The 20,636-nt window shown below is 42.5% G+C and overlaps 1 protein-coding gene across 3 annotated transcripts in view; it reads right to left on the bottom strand.

Annotated features, from left to right (window-relative positions):
* LOC141130438 (receptor-type tyrosine-protein phosphatase kappa-like) overlaps positions 1-20,636 on the bottom strand; it is a 206,312-nt gene that overhangs the window by 25,173 nt on the left and 160,503 nt on the right. For all 3 annotated transcript variants that reach the window (XM_073618135.1, XM_073618137.1, XM_073618136.1), the window contains exons 22-28: positions 19,710-19,780; positions 19,313-19,349; positions 19,079-19,176; positions 17,482-17,598; positions 16,170-16,324; positions 15,285-15,420; positions 3,358-3,507 (exon numbers count right to left, since the gene is read on the bottom strand). In XM_073618135.1, coding sequence (XP_073474236.1) covers positions 3,358-3,507; positions 15,285-15,420; positions 16,170-16,324; positions 17,482-17,598; positions 19,079-19,176; positions 19,313-19,349; positions 19,710-19,780 — 764 coding nt within the window. The remainder of the gene's footprint in view (positions 1-3,357; positions 3,508-15,284; positions 15,421-16,169; positions 16,325-17,481; positions 17,599-19,078; positions 19,177-19,312; positions 19,350-19,709; positions 19,781-20,636) is intronic.

Here is a 20,636-nt window from a genome sequence, read left to right as displayed (position 1 = left end):
CTCCGCAGCAGTCCTGGGCATAGGGAAGAAAGACTAACTAAACCATCTAGTAGCTGGTTCCCTCAGGATACCTAGCACTCTGTGGCTGAGTTTTATCCGGTAAAGAGACTGATTAGAGGTCTTGGGGCTGAAATGATCTCAACCTATTGTCAAACTTTAAATGAGTTTAAACCCTTGTTAACCTGTCAGGACCATCTCTTCTTGCTGAGCTACCTGAGATGCTGGACAGCTCCATGGACAATGTCTTGGACAAGCTTGCCTTGAACATTGTTTCTGGTGAACCTTGAACTCTTTGCTCCTCCCATGAACTTCCGATATTAGCCGTGACTTTGCGCTTCCTGTTTGCCTTAATATTGTGCTCTCTCAAGCCAATATCTAGCTCTTGATACTCTTGCTGCTGTCCTTATTTTTGCTACCATTTGTTACCGACCATTGGCTTGTTCCTTGACTAACCTTCTGCTTGATCCCAACCTGCAACCACTTGTTACCAACCTTTGTCTTGTTCCTTGACTATGCTTCTGCTTAATCCCTACCTGCAACCACTTGTTGCCAACCTTTGTCTTGTTTGTTAACTACGCTTTTGCTTGATCCCAACCTGCAACCACTTGTTGCCAACCTGTCATGAATCGCCAGTAATACCTTCATGCCCTGTCTGTCTGCTTACCTGGTCTGTGTATCAGCCTTGGGCCTGCACTCTCACACCTGCATGGTTAAGTAATCTTACCTCAGCGTGGCTCCACCCTAGCCTCTACAGGATACACTATTTAACACTGTGCTGTCCAAGCCTGCCTTGCCCAAGCAATATTGTGTGTTTGGTTTCCTGTCTCCTGCTTGCCGTGTGCTCTACGTCTGTTTCTGTTACCGATTTTAGCTTGTTCTTTGACTATCCCTGCCAGATTGTCACCCTGACCTTTGGCGTGTTCTCTGTCTATCCTGTCTGCTAGTTGCCTCGACCTTTGGCTTATGTCCTGACTATCCCTTGTTGTCCTGGGCTGCTGAACCAGGCTCTGGTGAACACCTGCTTGCTCTTAGACTCCGCACCCTGGGGAATCTTATGCTCTAGCTCCCAGTGGGATCTGTGTTGGTGCTCCAGTGGACCTGCTTACCTGAACCACCCAGAGTTCCATCCCCAGCAGTCAGCCATAGGGTCCACTACCTTAGCGGTGAACTCCTGACCCCCTGTGCATCTGTCACCTGGCCTCAGGTGACCTGACACAACCTTTGTCTTGTTTGTTGACTACACTTCTGCCTGATGCCAACCTGCAACCACTTGTTACCGACCTTTGTCTTGGTCATTGACTACGCTTCTGCTTGATCCTAACCTGCAACCACTTGTTACCGACCTTTGTCTTGTTTGCTGACTACACTTCTGCTTGATCCCAACCTGCAACCACTTGTTACCAACCTTTATCTTGTTCCTTGACTACGCTTCTACTTGATCCCAACATGCAACCACTTGTTACTGACCTTTGGCTTGTTTTCTGACTACGCTTCTGTTTGATCCCAACCTGCAACCACTTGTTACTGACCTTTGTCTTGTTCCTTGACTACGCTTCTGCTTGTTCCCAACCTGCAACCACTTGTTACTGACCTTGGGCTTGTTTGCTGACTACGCTTCTTCTTGATCCCAACTTGCAACCACTTATTACCGACCTTTGGCTTGTTTGCTGACTACCTGGCTTGCTCACCTCTTGGTGGGGTGATCCTGAGGACCATGGCCTGGTTCCAACACACAGCAAAACCCATCTCTACCATTAGGAGCTCTGGTGAACACCAGGTAGTGCTTAGACCCTGGACCTCGGATGAGCCTGCGTCATCCGCCAAGGTGACCTGCTTGTGTACTTATCCCGCTTTGTCAATGGGAGCCTCTCCACTTCTATTTCTACTGGTCTCCAAGCCTGAACCCTGATCATGACATAACCCTAATCAGCCCTAAGTAACACATTCTTCCCCTTCTTCCTATTGCTAGTATTTTTTCTGGTATTTTTTTTTTTACCATTAAAACAGTATATTAAATTTTTGTTTTCATTTGTTTTGTTTGTTACTGTTTTTCAGTACTACATCAAATTGAAAAAAAAAATGCCTTTCCAAAAAAAAACGTTGCCATGCTTTGTACCAGAAACATCATTGTACTGACATCTCAAATGGGACAATATGTGTATTTTTATATATAGTAAGGACATGGTCATATCTGGTTGTATAGTATAAATTCCAGAATATTTCCCTGCTAGGGAGCCTACAGATGCTGCTCACAGTCGCTTAAAGAAGTTGTAGGAATTTGCATGCAAAATTATACTCCTGCATGCCTATGGGTGTTTACAGGTGTGCATGGCAACCAATCAGCTTTCATTTCAAAGCTTAACTGAAGAAGCTGATTGGTTACCATGACCCAGTTTCTGTCTGCTCTAGTTTTATTAAATCCCCCCCCCCCCCCCCCATGTATTGGGGCCTATTTACACTTGCATTTAGGGGTGGTAAAAGTGTGGGGTTGATTGGTTGATCCTCGTTCCTAACACCCCCCCCCCAGCCACAAAGGCAGATATATGGAGGTGTACACATGCCACAGCCAAAAGGCTTTGCAAAAAAAGATCTTTGCTGTAGTGCCACCCATTAAACATAACCCATTTAAGTGAATAGGGCCTTGCTGCAATGTTGGTGGGGGCTTTTATGGGTTAGAACAGCAGGTGAGGAGACGACATAACCCCTCCTCGCATGTCAAATTTCCTCTGAAAAACAATTCACCGTGAATTGCCCTTCAGAGGGCATTGCCAATGTAAGCAATGGCAGAGTTATTGTTGAATAAACAAGCCCATAACAGAAATGCAAAAATTTCTCTGAACCATGAGGACCCGGTTTAGGTATGATAGCCAGACCTAAAGTGGTTGTAAACCTCAGACATTAAATATGAACAAAACACATACCTCTACAGTGTGTACTTGTCTCAGTCCAGAGCACTAAGTGTCATTTCTGTCTGCTGCTTTGTTCCTCAATCACTTCTGACAAGTTTTCCTGACTCCAAGAGAAAAACGGTGACGGGGAGGGATCTCCAGCACACAGCCTGTGATTGGAAGCCTCAACTCTGTTCCTGTGTGCTGTGCGAAGGGTGGTGTGCCCCTTCTTTCCAATCAGCTCTCAGAGCTCTCGTCAATGAGCTCAGCAGTGTGTGACTTCAGCTCCCCACCCCCTGCTTGTTGAAAGCTCCGACAAGCTGTATAAATTTGTTTTCATCTCTGTGTATCACCTGAGGCCTGTCATTTTGCTAGGTATATTGAAAAGTTTGCAACCACTTTAATGATTTTAGGCTCAACAGAGTAAATAAAACAATGAAAAAAAAGGAAATAAATCTAAAATCATTACCTGGAATTCCTTGTCAACCCCGGCCATGCCGGTTGTGGGGTTTTCTACAGACATACGATGAATGTGTTCCTGAATCTTCACTACGGGGACACTGGTGGACCCACACAGAAGGGTTTCCAGCAAGACGTTGTAGAGGAAGATGTACTGCTCCTGAGAGATGGAACGTCACATGATCACTGACTATGATGTCATACAATACCGCTAATGACATATTTACCGAATAACAAAGAAAGTATGTCTGCAGGAACCAATCAGATTCCAGCTTTTATAAAATCAACAGCAAGGCATGCAAAGCACAGCACTATGGTTTGGTAGGCAACATTGTACCAAATGAATATAACAATCTAATACAAAATTTACAGCAAAAGCCAAATTGAATGCTATTTGTAGCTTTTTAGTATACGTCTGTATTTTTTCTACCATCCCTAGGGTCTATTTATAAAAAATAAATAAATAAATAAATAAAAAATAAAAAAAGGTATAGCTGTTTGTGCAGGGAACCTGAATTTACTTACATTTTTTGTGAATAAACCAGCATTCGCGTATTCGTTTTACGGATTTTTCACACAATTTAAACAGCTAATGGTGCAAAATCAAATGTTCTTATGGTATTTTTTATCTATAAATCAAATATTCTTTGTGTATTTTCATTTAGGTTTAACTAGTCATTTGATGATGCTGTGCCACACTGGTGACAGTATGTAGAAAAAAAAAATAGTTGTGAACTTTTTTTTCTAATTTCTTCGTTTTCCAAAAAATTATGACCAAAAAATTGACAACTTAAAAAAAACTCACAATGCCTCTTACTAAATTCCCTGGACTGTCTACTTTCCAAAAAAGGGGTATTTATACTGTTCTGGCACTTTAGGGCCTCAAGAAATTCGATTTTTTAATCAAAATTTTTTATTATTTTAATCAAAATTTAAATCAGTATTTTCTGTTTTGTTTTTTTTTTGTGTTTTTTTTTACATCAAATGTAAATATATAGAACTATCGGGGAGGTACAGAAACTATGAGGTTAATCAATATTAATTAATAACAGTTTTTTTCTGTTCTGATAGAATGTTCATAGGGTATTCATTCTTTAGATCTAAAGTTCTTATGGTACTTTCTCCTCTGACTGAATGTTCTTAGGGTAGTTTCTCTTCTGATAGAATATTATTGGGTATTCTCTCTTCTAAACAAATGTTCTTAAGACATTTTTTCCTCTGATTGAATACTTTTAGGGTAGTTTTTCTTCTGATAGAATATTCTTGGGTATTCTGTTTTCCGATTGAATGTTCTTACGGTATTCTCTCTTTTGATTGAAGGTTCTTGGGATATTTTCTCCTCTGAATACTCTTTGGGTAGTATTAGGTTATTTTCTCTTTTGATGGAATGATCTTAAGTTATTTTGATCAAATGTTCTTAGGGTAATTTCTCATCTGACATAATATTCTTGGGTATTCTCTCCTCTGAATGAATGTTCTTACGGTATTCTCTCTTTTGATTGAAGGTTCTTGGGATATTTTCTCCTCTGAATACTCTTTGGGTAGTTTTTCTTCTGATAGAATAGTCTTTCGGTATTCTCTTCTCTGAAAAAATGTTCTTAGGGTATAGTATAGTCTCTTCTGACTGAAGGTTCTTAGGGTATTTTCTACTCTGATTGAATGTTCATATGCCTTTTTCTCCTAGAATTTATTTTTTTAGGCTATTTTCTATTCTGATTGAATGTTCTAGGGTATCTTCTCTGCTGATTGAATCTACTTAAGGTGGTTTCTCTTCTGATATAATATTCTGGGGTGTTCCCTCTTCTGAGCAAATTTTCTTAGGGTATTATCTCTTCTGACTGAAGGTTCTTAGGGGCTTTTCTACTCTGAATGTTTTTTTTCTATTTTCTATTCTGATGGAATGTTCTTAGGGTGGTTTCTCTCCTGATAGAATATTATTGGGTATTCTGTCTTCTGGATAAATGTTCTTAGGGTATTCTGTCTTCTGATTGAAGGTTCTTAGGGTATTTTCTCTTCTGAATTAATGTTTTTAGGGTATTTTATCTTCTAATGGAATGTTCTTAGGGTATTTTGTCTTAGGATCAAATGTTCTTCGGGTATTTTGTCTTCTGATTTAATATTCTTAGACTTTCTCCTAGGATTGGATTTTTTAGGCTATTTTCTTTTCCGACTGAATGTTCGTAGGGTATTTTTTCTTCTGATGGAAAGTTTTTAAGGTATCTTCTTTACTGATGGAATGTTTTTAGGGTATTTTGTGTAAGGATCAAATGTTCTTTTGGCATTCTCTCTTGTAATCAAATGTTATTTTTGTATTCTCTCTTGTGATCAAATGTTCTTTTGGTATTCTCTCTTGTGATCAAATGTTCTTAGGATACTTTTCTTTTCTGATTGTATGTTTATGACTATTTTCTCCTAGGATTTAATTTTTAGGCTATTTTCTTTTCCGACTGAATGTTCTTAGGGTATTCTGTCTTTTGATCGAAAGTTTGTAGGGTACTTTCTTCTCTGAATGTTCTTAGGGTAGTTTCTCTTCTAATGGAATGTTCTTAGGATATTTTCTCCTCTGATTGAATGTTCTTAAGGTGGTTTCTCTTCTGATAGAATATTATTGGGTATTCTCTCCTTTGATGAAATGTTCTTAGGGTATTTTGTCTTAGGATCAAATGTTCTTAGAGTACTTTCTCTTCTGGACTGTGTTCTCCTAGGATTGGATTTTTGAGGCTATTGTGTTTGTGTTTATTGTGTTTATTCTGTTCTAAAGGATTTTTTTTCAGGAATTTTCCTCTTAGGATAGAATATCCTTAGAATATTTTCTCTTCTGAGCAAATGTTCTTAGAGTATGTTGTATCCACCTCTTCTTATATTTACCAGATTCCATATAGTTACATTAAATAAATATATTACATACAATTAGACAACATTTGAACACACAGCAGTTGCAAAATGAATGTAACATTTGCCATATGAAAAATGACCCAAATATCTGGGCACTCCCACTGATAATGTCCGCTGTGACGAAACGTGTCGGGTGCGGCCAGCGTAGGTGACGCGATCATGCAAGCCGTGATGCAGAAGTGCGTGAGTGTGCAGCACAAGGAGGAAGTTTGTATGTTTGTTTGATGGGGTTAGTATCAAGACCTGTAGTACTGGCTGAACCACTAAACATGGCGTCTGTCCCATAAATACCCTCTCCCACAATGCAAATCGGAGGACCACCTCCACCGAGTTATCTCCGGGACAGAGGAGCACTCATACGCTTCAACACGTTGCTTTTCCAACACTGGCCCATGGCGACAACGACACCCACCGGCACAGTGTGGAACTACACGCTACGTCAGCCAAGCTGGAACAGAGGCAAATATAATGTAGCGCTGACAACTGTTGTTTTTAGTCATATGTGTGTTATGCAGTACATAAGTTGTTATAGTGCCATCTTGTGGATAATTGAAAAGGTACAATACTTTTACGTTTCATGATTAAGTGAAGTGACATGGAAGTGATTGATTGTTTACTTCGGAACTTTAGCCGTGACCTACCCACAATGCTCCTGGACAAGTGTTGAACTGAACTGCATTGTGGGAGGATATAAAAGGATAAGTATAAGGCTGACCGCAGGTCAGCCTGTTTTTGTAGGCGGAGTCAGGCTGCATAAAGCCGGCCCGCCTCTGCCTCTGTCCTTCATGGTCGTTGGCGCTCGTTCAGCGTCATTCCCGGGCGCTGACGTCACTTCCGGGTTCGGAACGGGTCTCGTGTCTCAGCTCGGCGTCCTCTCGCAGTCGGTAGAAGGGCAGGTAAGGGGAGTCTCGGCTTCCCTTCTTGGTTACCCCACGCGGGGTAGTGTCACTGGGGGGTTGTGTGGATGGGTAGCGGTGAATGTGGCATACACTGTATTATTTGTTTTTATGAAATTATGGCAGGTATGGTGATCTGGTTTGGGGTTTGCAGCTCTGTTTCCATGTCATGACTGTAGATTCAGGAGCTGGCTGGAGGGGGGCAGTGAAGGACGGACAGCTTCACTGGGACACTCGGTTTAATGTTTATAGATTGCTGTGTCTGGTTTTCTGGGCAAGAGGTTTGAAAAAAAAAAAAAAAAAATGTTATTAATTGAAAACCTCACGTGGCTATTTTTTCTTCTATAGTAGTTTTTCCACTTTGCAGCAAGGCAGGATTCTGTTTGGTGTCTCCCTGGCAGTTCAGGTATGTATGATAGGGTATTATTTTCATTTTTAGCGGGTCTCGTTTTGCTTATTCATGTACATTATCTGGCACGTACGTTGCAATGTTACGCAAGTCCAGGTTTTATACGTGTCATTCATACTATGTCGTTTCCTGCGATACGTCTAATTCATACAATGCATGTTTTTTCTTGCAAATTTACGTTTCAAGTAAGCTATTACGTTCCTGGTGAAGTTTTACGTTTCTTTTAAGCAATTCACGTTTTATGGGATTTACGTTTATTTAAGGGTTTATGTTTCAAGCAATCCGTTTATTTTAAGCTATTTTACGTTTATTAAATATTACGTTACTAAGCAATTTACGTTATGTAAGCAATTTTACGTCATGTTATGCAGTTTTACATTATTTAAGCAATGTACGTTTTTAAGCAATTTACGCAATTACGTTCATTTCAGGGTTTTTAGTTTTCATTTATGCTTTTTTTTTTTTTTTTTTTTTTTTTTTGCAATTTTTCTTTTCATTTTAGTAATTACGTTTCATGGCAAGCTGTCGTTCATATATGCAATTTAGTTTCTTTTACGTAATTTTACGCAAGTTGTGTCTGTATGCAATTTGCATGCATTTATGCTATTTTCGTTGTCTTATGCAAGGTTCGTTTTTTATACAGGACACGTTTTTCGTGCAACTCGTATTTACGGTCAGTCTCGCTTTTAGGCGTTTGGGGTTTTTTCCTGTTGGTGGTATTGATGTTTTCTTATCATGTGTTAGCATCATGCGATGTATGCATTCTCGTGACAGGTGTAATCGCATGGTTTTCACGTTCTTATGCTCATTTTCTTTCATACTTTCCTTTTTATTTTATTTTCACGCAGCTGATATTTCTTGGACGTTAATGGCTTGCATATCACCTGCTGCTTCCAAGTTTTTTTTTTTTTTTTTTTTTGGTATAGGTTCACGCGCTTTTCTGTCAATTCCACTGCAGTCACTTGACACGTGGTAATTCATGCAGTACTGAGAAGAGCTTTTTCTGTCAATTTCTTATCATCTGCATCACATACTTTCACTACTATTCGGTGCAGTTCTGAGGTTACGGTTTCAACTCCATGGCCGGCATGCTCTGTCGGTTCTAGTTGGGTGTGGGGGGGGGGGGCGGTTTGTTCACAGGTAAGTCTTGGGTCACTTGTTTTGGTTTCTCAAGTTTATTTTGTTGTTACAGATAATGTCGCAAGCAGCTGATATTGGGGATTTCGTTTCCATCTCGCCTTCTTCAGCAAGGGAGTCGGAACTCGGCAGCGTACAATCTCTCAGAACCTGGACTGTTCCTAGACTCATAGCAGAGCTCCAGCGCAGGGGAATTTCATACCCAGCATCGGCTCGGAAAGCCCAGCTTTTTAGGTTGCTGTTCCCTCGTACAGCTGATTCAAGTGCGGAGCAAGTTACCCTTCGGACTGTGGCTGCGTCTTTGGCTGAGATCCACACTACCCTCAGTTCTCTGGCCACGTCTTGCCACGAGTTGCGTAGTAGGGTGGAGGTTTTAGAGAATCAGCCGAGTCCGGTTACTGCAGCTGCAGCTGGCCCGGTGGCTCTAGCTGATTCTGGGTCCTCCTCGGTACCCGGGCCGGTTTCGGTTGGTCCAGGTAATAATTTGTGTGCTCCCTCTGTTAACCCAGCACATTTTATTCCGGCTAATATTAGGAAGGACATTCTTGAAGGGAAGGATGTCAACCTTTATTAATTGCTGCTCATGATGTTGCGGACAATAGGTCCTACGCTTGTGGGGATGTTTCGGTGGTTGTGAAGACCAGGGATCACAGACTTAGTCGCAAGTTGTCTATCCCTGAGTTTGTCCTGGCCTTTAGTCTCTACAGAGATGTAATCTGCTCTGTTACTCCACTTAGGAGGGAAGAGTTGGACCTGTACCTGTATACGGTGGTTGAGTTAGGCCACAAGTATGGGGGTCCTATTTTTATGATTATCACCGGTCTTTTTCCGCTAAAGCTGCGGCCCGTTTTGCGCAATTTCAGGTGGTGACGGTTTGGAGCAACATGGATACCGAGTTGTTTTGCCGGCATTTCGCCGGGCTCAGGTCTCCGGTATGTGCTTCTTGTCAATCTTCATCGCACACGGCATATTGGTGCCCCAATTGGGAGGTTCCTGCAGTACCCAGTACGTCCAGGGGGTCAGGTTTGATGCTCCCTTCCTCTGGTCATCCAGCCCCGTTGGATAAGTTAGGCCGTCCTATTCATTTTTTGGGGAAATCCCAGATTTGCAATAACTACAACCTTGGGGTATGCAATTTTAGTCAATGCCGGTTGCTGCATATCTGTACTGGGTGTTTCAGGGCCCACCCCAAGTCAGCCTGTTCACTTAAACAGAGTAAAACGTCATGACTAAGCCGTATCAATGTTCCTTTTTTGCAGGAGTGTTTAGCTGCTCACCCGTCACCTTCTTGGAGCGATTTTTTGGTCAGGGGTTTCACTGAGGGTTTCCACACAGGGTTTGTCTCTTTACCTTCTGATAGTTATGAGTGTAAAAACCTTAGGTCATCTACTGTGGATACTGAAGCGGTAGATTTGCTATTACAGTCAGAACTGGATAAGGGGTTTGTCATCGGGCCTTTTACTTCCCCTCCCTTCCAGGTATGGAGGGTTAACCCTCTGGGGCTTGTTAGAGGGAAATTTTCAAATAAACCACGTTTAATTTATGACTTGTCTGCTCCTCATTGTTCGCATGTTGCTAGCCTCAACTCTTTGATCCCGTCAGAAGAGTTTTCTCTCAAATATGCTTCAGTGGATCAAGCTATTCAGTCCATTATTGAGGTGGGCTCAGGAGCTTGGTTGTCCAAGGCAGATGTTGCGGATGCTTTTAAGCTTCTGCCTATTCTGCCGTCTCTTTGGCAATGGCATGGTATTAAATGGAAAGGGGTTTATTATTTTGCCACCAAGCTTACATTTGGGTCTAGAAGTAGCCCTTGGTTGTTCAACGTTTTTGCTCAGGCCCTTAACTGGATTCTCACGTTCAGGGAGAATTGTCTTAAGGTGATCCATTATTTAGACGATTTTCTCCTCATTGAAGGTGGTGAGCAAGTCCCTTCTGACCTGCGGAAACTTACTTCACTTTTCTCGGCACTTAACATACCGCTGTCTGTCAATAAGATGGAAGGTCCAGTTACCAGACTCACGTTCCTGGGCATTACGCTGGATTCGCAATCTATGCAGGCCAGTCTTCCCACAGATAAGCTGGTGAGAATCAGAGATTGCATCCATGCGTTTACAGTCTCCAGAGTCTGTACCAGGGTGGAATTACAGTCACTTCTCGGTATGTTAAATTTTGCGATGAGGATCATTCCCCAGGGGAGAGCTTTTATATCTAGATTGTTAGCTTTATTGCCTTCGGCCCCCAACCCTGATGCTCAGGTGTTCCTGGATTCTGCTGCACTGGCTGACCTTCTGATGTGGGATGAGTTCCTGCTACATTGGAATGGGGTAGCTATGTTTATCCCGGCTGTGTCTAATTCCTCTCCCCAAGTTTTCACAGACGCAGCGGCCACCAAGGGCTATGCAGCCATTTTTGGTTCCCATTGGATAGCGGGATCTTGGTCGGACGAGGTTTTGGCAATTCCTCAGTTCACTGAGACTTCGGCTTTGTTCGAAGTGTATCCCATAGTGGCAGCCGCTCAGGTATGGGGGCATTTATGGGCAGGTCAGACAGTAGTTTTTTCTACTGATAATCAAGCAATCTCTGAGGTTATCAGTAGTGGCAGATCCAGATCCTTGCTGATCATGAGATTTGTTCGTAGGCTCATTTGGTTATCTCTTCATTTTAATTTTCACATCAATGGTAGATTCATTAATGGTATTGATAATATAGCGGCCGATGCTTTGTCCCGGTTTAATTACCCGTTATTTTTTCAGCAGGTCCCGGACGCAGACGCTTACGCCACACTGTCCCCGCAGTTCCAACAATTGGTGATGGACTAGACTCTCATTGGCTTGAAGCGGTTAATTTAATTAACAGTTCTTTATCTCTGAATACCAGGAAGGCCTATGCCACAGCTTGGAGGGTCTTTCAGGCCTTCCAGGCAAAATTTCCTTGCTTAAACAGTTACAATATCCAGTACCTACTTGCTTTCACCACTTTTTGCCACTCTCAACTTAAACTGGCCCATGGTACTATTAGGACATATTTGGCTGGTATTCAACACTTTATGTTGTTAGAAGACCCTAATAGACCCTCCATATTTTCAGCTCATCCTATCAGAGCCATCCTCAAAGGAATCCAGAAAAATAGGCCTCTTAGCAGGCTAAGTAGACTTCCCATAACTGGTCACATTTTCCGGGACATGTCTGATATTCTCTCTAGATCACCTTTTGGGTGCTTACCAAGCTTGGTGCTTAAAGCAGCAATTTATCTGGCTTTTTTCGGGTTTTTAAGGCCAGGGGAATTTGCGCATTCTGGTACAGGGTCTCGCATACTTCTAGCCAATCAGTTGGTCAGGCACCCAGGTTATTTTTGTTTACATTTACATGCGTGCAAGACACAGCAAACAGGAGGCGGTACGGACATTAGGTTTTTTGAGACTGGGAAGGCATGGTGCCCGGTATCAGTATTAGATCAGTTAGTCAGGGCTACGGCTGATAAACCTAGGGATGGGCCTCTGTTGCCTTTCCCTTGTGCTCCCCTCTCTGTAGCTCAATTCACTCTACATTGTCGTATCCTTTGGGCTAACCTGGGTTTGGACCCAAAGTCATACTCTGGTCATTCATTTAGGATAGGAGCAGCTTCTGCAGCTTCACGTCAGGGGGTCCCTGCTCATATCATAAAGAAGTTAGGCAGGTGGAGGTCAGATTGCTTTTCTAGGTATATTCCAGATCCTGTCTTGGAAATGTCGCAGGCTTTTGTCAATTTAGCTGATTAAATGTGATTCAGTGTACAATTAACTTTCATCCTACTGTTTTATTTTTGCCCCCTTTTAGGCATACTGACCACGTGACCACGGCACACCTCAGGTCAATGTTTTTTGTTTTGGGTTTGTTTAACTCTCCACTATCACAGGCTGACTCCGAGTACAAGTATAAGGCTGACCGCAGGTCAGCCTGTTTTTGTAGGCGGAGTCAGGCTGCATAAAGCCGGCCCGCCTCTGCCTCTGTCCTTCATGGTCGTTGGCGCTCGTTCCCCACCCACCCATTCCCCTTTCTTTATTTCAATTGATTTCTTTCTCTTCTCATACTTGGGTATGCCCCCTTTTAGGCATACTGACCACGTGACCACGGCACACCTCAGGTCAATGTTTTTTGTTTTGGGTTTGTTTAACTCTCCACTATCACAGGCTGACTCCGAGTACAAGGAGAGGCCATCTTAGCTCTCTTGTTCCTGGGACGCGTGGCCTGCCAGCAGGACTCTCTGGGTGTGTGTGTCCCACAGGGTTGCGGCCTACTTTGAGAAGGAGCGGAGCAGCTGCAAGGATCCTGCCGTCGTATCACAGTGTGCTGGAGCAGCAGAAGTGACCGTTCCGGAGACCCGTGGGGAGGTAACTGAGGACTCCTGGTCGTTAGTGAACGGTACAGTGTGGTGGTATGGTGGTGCCTCCATACGGACTGAGAACTGCTGAAACGGAGACATCCATCTGCCTGGATCCCGTGTGGTGAGAGGGTTAACACCCGGAAGTTTGTTTAATACTACAAACACACTTAGAACTGTTACAGAGTGTTGCTGGGACTGATAGTCCCACAGAACAAGTTAAGTTGGAAAACAGTACATCTGCATAGACTTCAGTATTCAAGAGCGGATGCTAGATGTTTGTCTTCTTCATATGAGAACACTTAGTCAGTCTGCCAGATTATAACTGCCTTAGTGTGTTACCTTACACTGCGCAACACCCAAGAGGAACCCCCTTGTGGATTACAATTACAAGTTCTTAGCTAGCGAAGACCGAAGATGTCAAGACTACCTTTTTTATTGCAGGGCTCTGCATTTATTTACTAAGTTTTAGTGACTTTACCGTTTAGAGCAGGGGGATCTCCCTGGTATAGATATATACAATTAGGTATATTTGTGTATGTTACCAATTGTTATAACTATTTACTATACTATTACACTACATTGGTGTGATAGTGTAGTCATTGTAATAACCCTTTATATAAATATACTACTTATTCAAAGAAAGAAGTTATTTCTGGTTATTATTGAAGTTTGTGTGCAGTGTTGTTATCTCTCCTGCAGGTGGAGCTACAGACACCCAGGTAGAGGTAAATATAAATGTAAATGTATACTGTGGGTTAAAGTCAATACTCATATCATTACAACACTGCACTACAGCTGTGCCAAGGGGATTGAACAATTTACAGTGAGAGGGGTAAAGAGATAAGAGGACAGGCCCGCTTTAAACCAGCAGCTCCGCCGAGAGTTATTGCTACAATAACTACCTATAATAAGTGACCCACTAGATTTACCTATCAGCGGTAGATAAAAATCTACCAGCGCTACATCAGTATATCTTTTTTGTGACTTCTGCGTGAACAATGATACATTCACATGGGTATTTTTTTCTTTTATAAATGGACCCCTTAATATTTCTGGGATAGTAACTACTGTATTAGGGTTCTCTTACACTTGCTTCAAAATGGTGCTTCAAAGCATCGCTAAAGCCTCCATAGAAGTCTCTGACATTGCTCCCTAACAGCACCTGCAGCTTTTGAGTGGCTATTATTCAGCGTTGAAAGACGTTATCAGCAGTCCCTTACGGTTCATGTGGATATATTCTGGAAGTGTCTGGTGGAGACGTCACATTTGGTGTGAAGCCTGGAGCAGCAGGAAGGTGAGTGGGGTCCAGACTGGAGCGGAACAGCTACCAGACGGCACATGTGGTGTGCAACATGGGAACGCTATAGCGGAAGGTGAGTGGGAACAATAGAGGACAGAACAGGAGAAACTAGCAATGTCACACATAGTGCACACCATGGGAGCTGAGCGGGGACCAGAGAGGAAGATCAGTAAAACCAGAGGATCAGCAGAGCTAGGGGGGTTCCTACTGAGTGGGAGATCAGCAAAGCTGGGGGTACTACTGAACAGGGGATCTACTGAACAAGGGTACTAATAAGCTGGGGATCTACAGAACAAGGATACTAATAGGATGGGGATCTGCTGAGCAGGGGTACTAATGAGCTGGGCCCCTTTAAAACAAATTGAAAATCAACACACACACACAGGGCATTTGCCAAGCTTCTTTAAAGCTTCAAGAAAGCATCATTGAAGCATCAAAATCACATAAAAAAAGCATGTTGAAGCGGTAGGCTCCTTAATGTTTTTTAAAGTCTAATGCCCCGTACACACGGTCGGATTTTCCATTGGATTTTCCGACACACAAAGTTTGAGAGCAGGATATAAAATTTTCCGACAACAAAATCCGTGTGTACACAAATCCGACGGACAAAGTGCCACGCATGCTCAGAATAAATAAAGAGATGAAAGCTATTGGCCACTGCCCCGTTTATAGTCCCGACGTACGTGTTTTACGTCACCGCGTTTAGAATGATCGGATTTTCCGACAACTTTGTGTGACCGTGTGTATGCAAGACAAGTTTGAGCCAACATCCGTCTGAAAAAATCCTAGGATTTTGTTGTCGGAATGTTCGAACAAAGTCTGACCGTGTGTACGGGGCATAAGTGTGAGCCCAATGAGAGGATGAGGGGTTATTGCCAGGAAGAGATGTCAACATGGAGTATGAGGGGACAGAGGAGGACAAGAAAACCTGAACCCACCTTTTCCTGCACCATCTTTACCCGCCTCTTCCGTAACTCTAGAACACAATTGTACACATTCACCTTCTTCATCTCACGTGCCCTCTTCAGGAGAATGTCCAGTGCCAAGAATGTGCCCGTCCTGCCAATCCCAGCACTGCAAACAAGGAGCTTGAGTGAGATTAAATAATCCAGTCATCAGTCCAAGAATTGATTACAACATCCAAAAATTGATTACAATATGCATAGGTTACATTTTTGCATTCTATGCAGTCTGTGTGTCACCACACAATGTCTTCTCCAAGTTCTCACAACTGCTGGACAATTATTGACGCTACCTGATTATGGAGGTCTCTTCCCCAGTCCTCATTGTAATACATTCTCTTTTTCCAAATAACAAGGCATAAGCCTTTAAAGATTTGGGGTTAATTTGTGGGGTTTCCAAACACGATTAAAAGTGATTGACAATCACAGAGGTCAGCAACTATGCTGTGCCTGCAGATAGAGGTTAAAACTGGATCTCCATGTGTCATGGAACAGCCTTTCTCAATCTTTTTACCTAGAGGAACCCTTAAAATAGTTTTCAGGTCTTAGGGAGCCACTGCTAAAACCAACTCCTAGGAGATCACTGGGAAAAATGCTTCATATTGGTGGCTGGTGGGAAGAATACAACTGTTACAAAGTTGGTCAGACTTCCACTCACACAGATAGACCATTAGTGCCATGCCTCTGGTTCTGCCAAGTGGCATCGGTCAGCCTCAAAACTATGCTGGCACCATCAAATGGGAGGTTAATCAGTCTCAGCTCCAGGAACCCTTGGACACCTCTGACATATTTCAGGAATGCGTTCATGCAGTTCTTAAAAAGGTCAACTTGAAGAATGACGGTGGTAGAGGCCTCCTTTACCTGCAGTGTACAATGACAGGTCCTGATCCGGGTGGGTTACATTTGTTCATGAGTTCTACAAGCTGCACCATGTCTGATGTGTTCTTGGGCACTCCATGGTCCGGCCATCGGAGGTAATGGATCTGATCCACCATCACATGGGCTATGGACTGCACCTGAGACCAGGGAAACATACATCAGACTGACCGTGTCTGCAGACTTCCATATATATATATATATATATATATATATATATATATATATATATATTCCAAATATAATAAACGGATTTGAAATATATACTCGGATAACTAGAAATGGGAATCAGAGTGCAGGTTTGGAGCAAATGTATTTGCTTTACTAAACCAAACCTCACTTAAAGTGGATGTAAACCTCATACATGAAATATGAACAAAGCATATCCCTCTACAGCATGTACTTGTCTCAATCCAGGACACTAAGTGTCAATTCTGTGTGTCGCCTCCTTCCGCTGCTATCTGCATGAGTCACTTCTGACGAGTTTTCCTGATACCAAGAGAAAAATGGTGACAGGGGAGGGAGCTCCAGCAGATTGACAGTCTCAGCTCTGTTCCTGTGTGCTGTGTGAATAGGGGGGGTCTCTTCCCTCCAATCGGCTCTCAGAGCTCTCCCCACTTCATTGCTGAGAGATCCTGTGTAAATTCTGCACTTTGAATGGATGTAGGGGAAAAACTAGCTGTAGATAAACAAGTACAACTTATGTATGAGGATTTGTTTCATCCCCTAGCATATTACTGAGGCCAGTCACTTCACTGGGTATATCCACTTGACCTCTGGAAGATTTTACCCCCTTTATGACCGAGCCCATTTTTTTGCCTTTTGGCACTGCATTACTTTAACTGACAATTGCGTGGTCGTGCGACACTGCACTGAAATAAAAAAAAATAAAATAAATGCACATTTTTTAAATTTTTTTGGTGCATTTATAATTTCTTTTGCAAAAGGAAGAATACAGGTAAAAACACAGAAAAATCAAGTATAAATTATTTTTAATTTAAGTCTAACCAAGTTTGTCTAACAAAGGGGTCCTAGGCCTGATTTCTTTGGGGCTCCAGAATTTGATGTAACTAGTTTTGTGTAGTTTTATTTTTTTTCATTTTTCACAAAGAATTACATGAAATATGAAGTCTTTTATACATAGAAAGTATATAATGAATCAGGTTGACAAATACCACAAACGTCCTTCAGTAATACATGTTTACAAGGAGGCCAGTGTTAAGAGATTTGTGCACAATTGGTAAAACAAAAGGGAAAAAAAAAGTTAGCAGGTTTACGTAAATTCTTGATATTTTACCTTCCTTAGGCTGAAGCTGCGAATGGTGAATGCGCCTGTCTGGACAATTTTCTGGACAGTAACTATAATGTCCCCATAGGTCTGACTCTGTTCTGGCCAATATTGCTCACACTTTACCTGAGAGTGAGAAGATTAAATATGTGAAACAAGGAAATTTTTTATGTGGAATTTTACCTTCTCTGTCAATTATCTGATCTCCACAGTCCACCATGTCCCCAACACAGTCCACCATCTCCCATTCGCCTTCCTCCACCTGTCTCCCGTGTTACCTTATCTTTCTTCTATCTCATCTTCACTTTTACTGTCCACTAGCTCAACTATCACAAATTCAACTTGCTTTTAATGCCCACCATTTGCTATCACTTTCCAACATCTCATCTTCACCGTTGGCCACCTCCTGTTTACCATCCACCATCGATCCATCGCTGTCCACAATCTGATTGTCAATTTCTTACATCTCACCTTCACTGACCACCACCTCCTCCTCAGTGTCTTGCATTTCTTCTTCATTGTCCACATCTCCCCTTCAGTGTGTTCCATTTCATCTTTCTTGTCCTCTATCTCACCTTCATTGTCCACCATTTCCATTTCACTGTTCTCCATCTTACCTTCCTTGTCCTATGCCTCCCCTTCACTGTCTGCTATCTCCCCTTTATTTTCCACCGTCTCACCTTTACTGCTCGCCATCTCCTCTTCATTGTCTTACGTCTCCCCTTCACTGTCCACCATCTCCTCTTCTTTGTCCTATGTCTCCCCTTCACTGTCTGCCATCTCCTCTTCATTGTCCTATGTCTGATCTTCACTGTCCGCCATCTCCTCTTCTTTGTCCTACGTCTCCCCTTCACTGTCTGCAATCTCCTCTTCATTGTCATACCTCTCACCTTCACTCTCCGCCATCTCCTCTTCATTGTCATACCTCTTACTTTCACTGTCCGGCATCTTGTTTTAATTGTCCTATGTCTCTCCTTCACTGTTCGCCATCTCCTCTTCATTGTCCTACGTCTCACCTTCACTGTCCGAGATCTCCCCTTCATTGTCCTATGTCTCACCTTCACTGTCTGCCATCTCTTCTTCATTGTCCTACGTCTCACCTTCACTGTCCGCCATCTCCTCTTTATTGTCATACCTCTCACCTTCACTGTCCACCATCTCCTCTTCATTGTCATACCTCTCATTACTGTCCGGCATCTCCTTTTCATTGCCCTATGTCTCACCTTCACTGCTCACCATCTCCTCTTCATTGTCCTATGTCTCACCTTCACTGTCCGTCATCTCCTCTTCATTGTCCTAAGTCTCACCTTCACTGTCCGCCATCTCTTCTTCATTGTCCTACGTCTCACCTTCACTGTCTGTCATCTCCTCTTCATAGTCCTATGTCTCACCTGCACTGCCCGCTATCTCCTCTTCATGGTCCTACATCTCACCTTCACTGTCCACCATCTCCTCTTCAATGGCCTACGTTTCACCTTCACGGTCCACCATCTCCTCCTCATTGTCCTACATCTCACCTTCACTGTCCACCCCCCACCCCCCAGCCCACTGTCCTGTATTTCTCCTTTACTGTCCATTATCTCCCCTTTACTGAGCTCCATCTCACTTTGTTTTGTTCCTCCAGCCCAGTCAGCATCACAATAACAGAACTGTTTTCTTGCCACACCATGCTCCAGAAGTCAGACACCGTCTCTGGAATAGGGCCTGGAACAAGAGAAAATAAACACTGCAGGAATTCCGCAGACATGTGCTCCAAAAACTGCATGTAACCAATTGCCAGATAGTATATAAGAGCTACACTATATAAGAGATGACACTTTAATTATCTCACTTTACTCACCTTGTGTTGCTATGTAGAATTTTGGTGCCTTGTAACCCTGGAAGATAAGATAAGTTCATATTTCTATAGATTCGTAGTAATGCTAGTAGTAATCACATTCATCTGGACGTTTTCTGTAATGTTGAGGATGTTTTGGAGCTTATCCAAGCCACTTCTTCAGTTCTAATGAGTGTCAGGAAAAATTTCCAGCATTTATATCCACACAGGTACTGCCTTCACATTATGTGTCAAGGTAGATGTTCATTTTACATGAACAGGATGTGAGGTGCGAAATTGTTCTAACTACATATTCCCATATTATGCTCCTGACACCTATTAGAACTACTACTACTACTACTATCACTAGCTAATTAAATATGCAAGTGTATAAAACCAAAAGGCAAAGCTTACTACTTACATCAATGTAGGAGGCATTTATATAATCTGATCTAGAGTGACTGGACCTCAGCACCACGCGAGAATCATCATCTAAAGAACCAAAGGAGAATCAGGTTAACTCGGCGCATGTGCATGAATGTATGTAGATAGTACAAGCCAAACTCCAGAAATCCATTTTATTTATTTTTTTTATTTTGAATAGAAAGAGGTAAAACCCAACCGGAACATAAAATGTAAGTGCTTGTGAATGTCGGCATGATTTGTTATTGAAGAGACCTCTGTGATTCCCATGCTTTTGTGTCTCACGAACCAATGATTGAAACCCCTTGCAACCCCACCTCCCCACAATCAGAGCTACATTTCCCATGATTCCTAAAGGTGTGGTTGGTATATGGGCAATTCCTCTTCCTCAAGTAACTACCAACATATTCAAATACTAAAGAACTTTACAAAAGGTGTTATACCATATGTGATAAACCCACAGGGGTAAGCGTATGAAGACTGGTGGATTATAGCTGTGATTGGAATCACTCCTCGGTAGAAAATCACATGTGTGTTGGACTAATAGTAATATTATATAATCGCCAACATAGTTGTGCAGTTCTGTCATTTTCCTGCCTGAAACACTAATATTTGCACACGTTGACCATCAAGAATTAAGGACATGCATTGGCAGGATGGAGTGGGGACCATTTCAAATCAGATCCACCTTTTGCAGGCACCTCTGATGTCTGGCCTTGCAAAGCCTATACAAGGGCATTGACATTACCCATTATTGTGGGCATCCTTACACATTGGGTACTGTTAGTGGTTTACATTTGCGTAAGTGATGCAGGGTGGATTTCCCTCCTTTGTTAGCAGATACATGTAAAACAACCAGCACAAGGAATTTTTGTTTATTAGCATTGAGAGTTATATGAGTGTAAGACATTATTATTTGTGGCAG

The sequence above is a fragment of the Aquarana catesbeiana genome, linkage group LG01, assembly GCF_042186555.1.
Source record: "Aquarana catesbeiana isolate 2022-GZ linkage group LG01, ASM4218655v1, whole genome shotgun sequence".
NCBI classification, from domain to species: Eukaryota; Metazoa; Chordata; class Amphibia; order Anura; family Ranidae; genus Aquarana; species Aquarana catesbeiana.
This window is presented reverse-complemented; position numbering and strand designations above follow the sequence as displayed.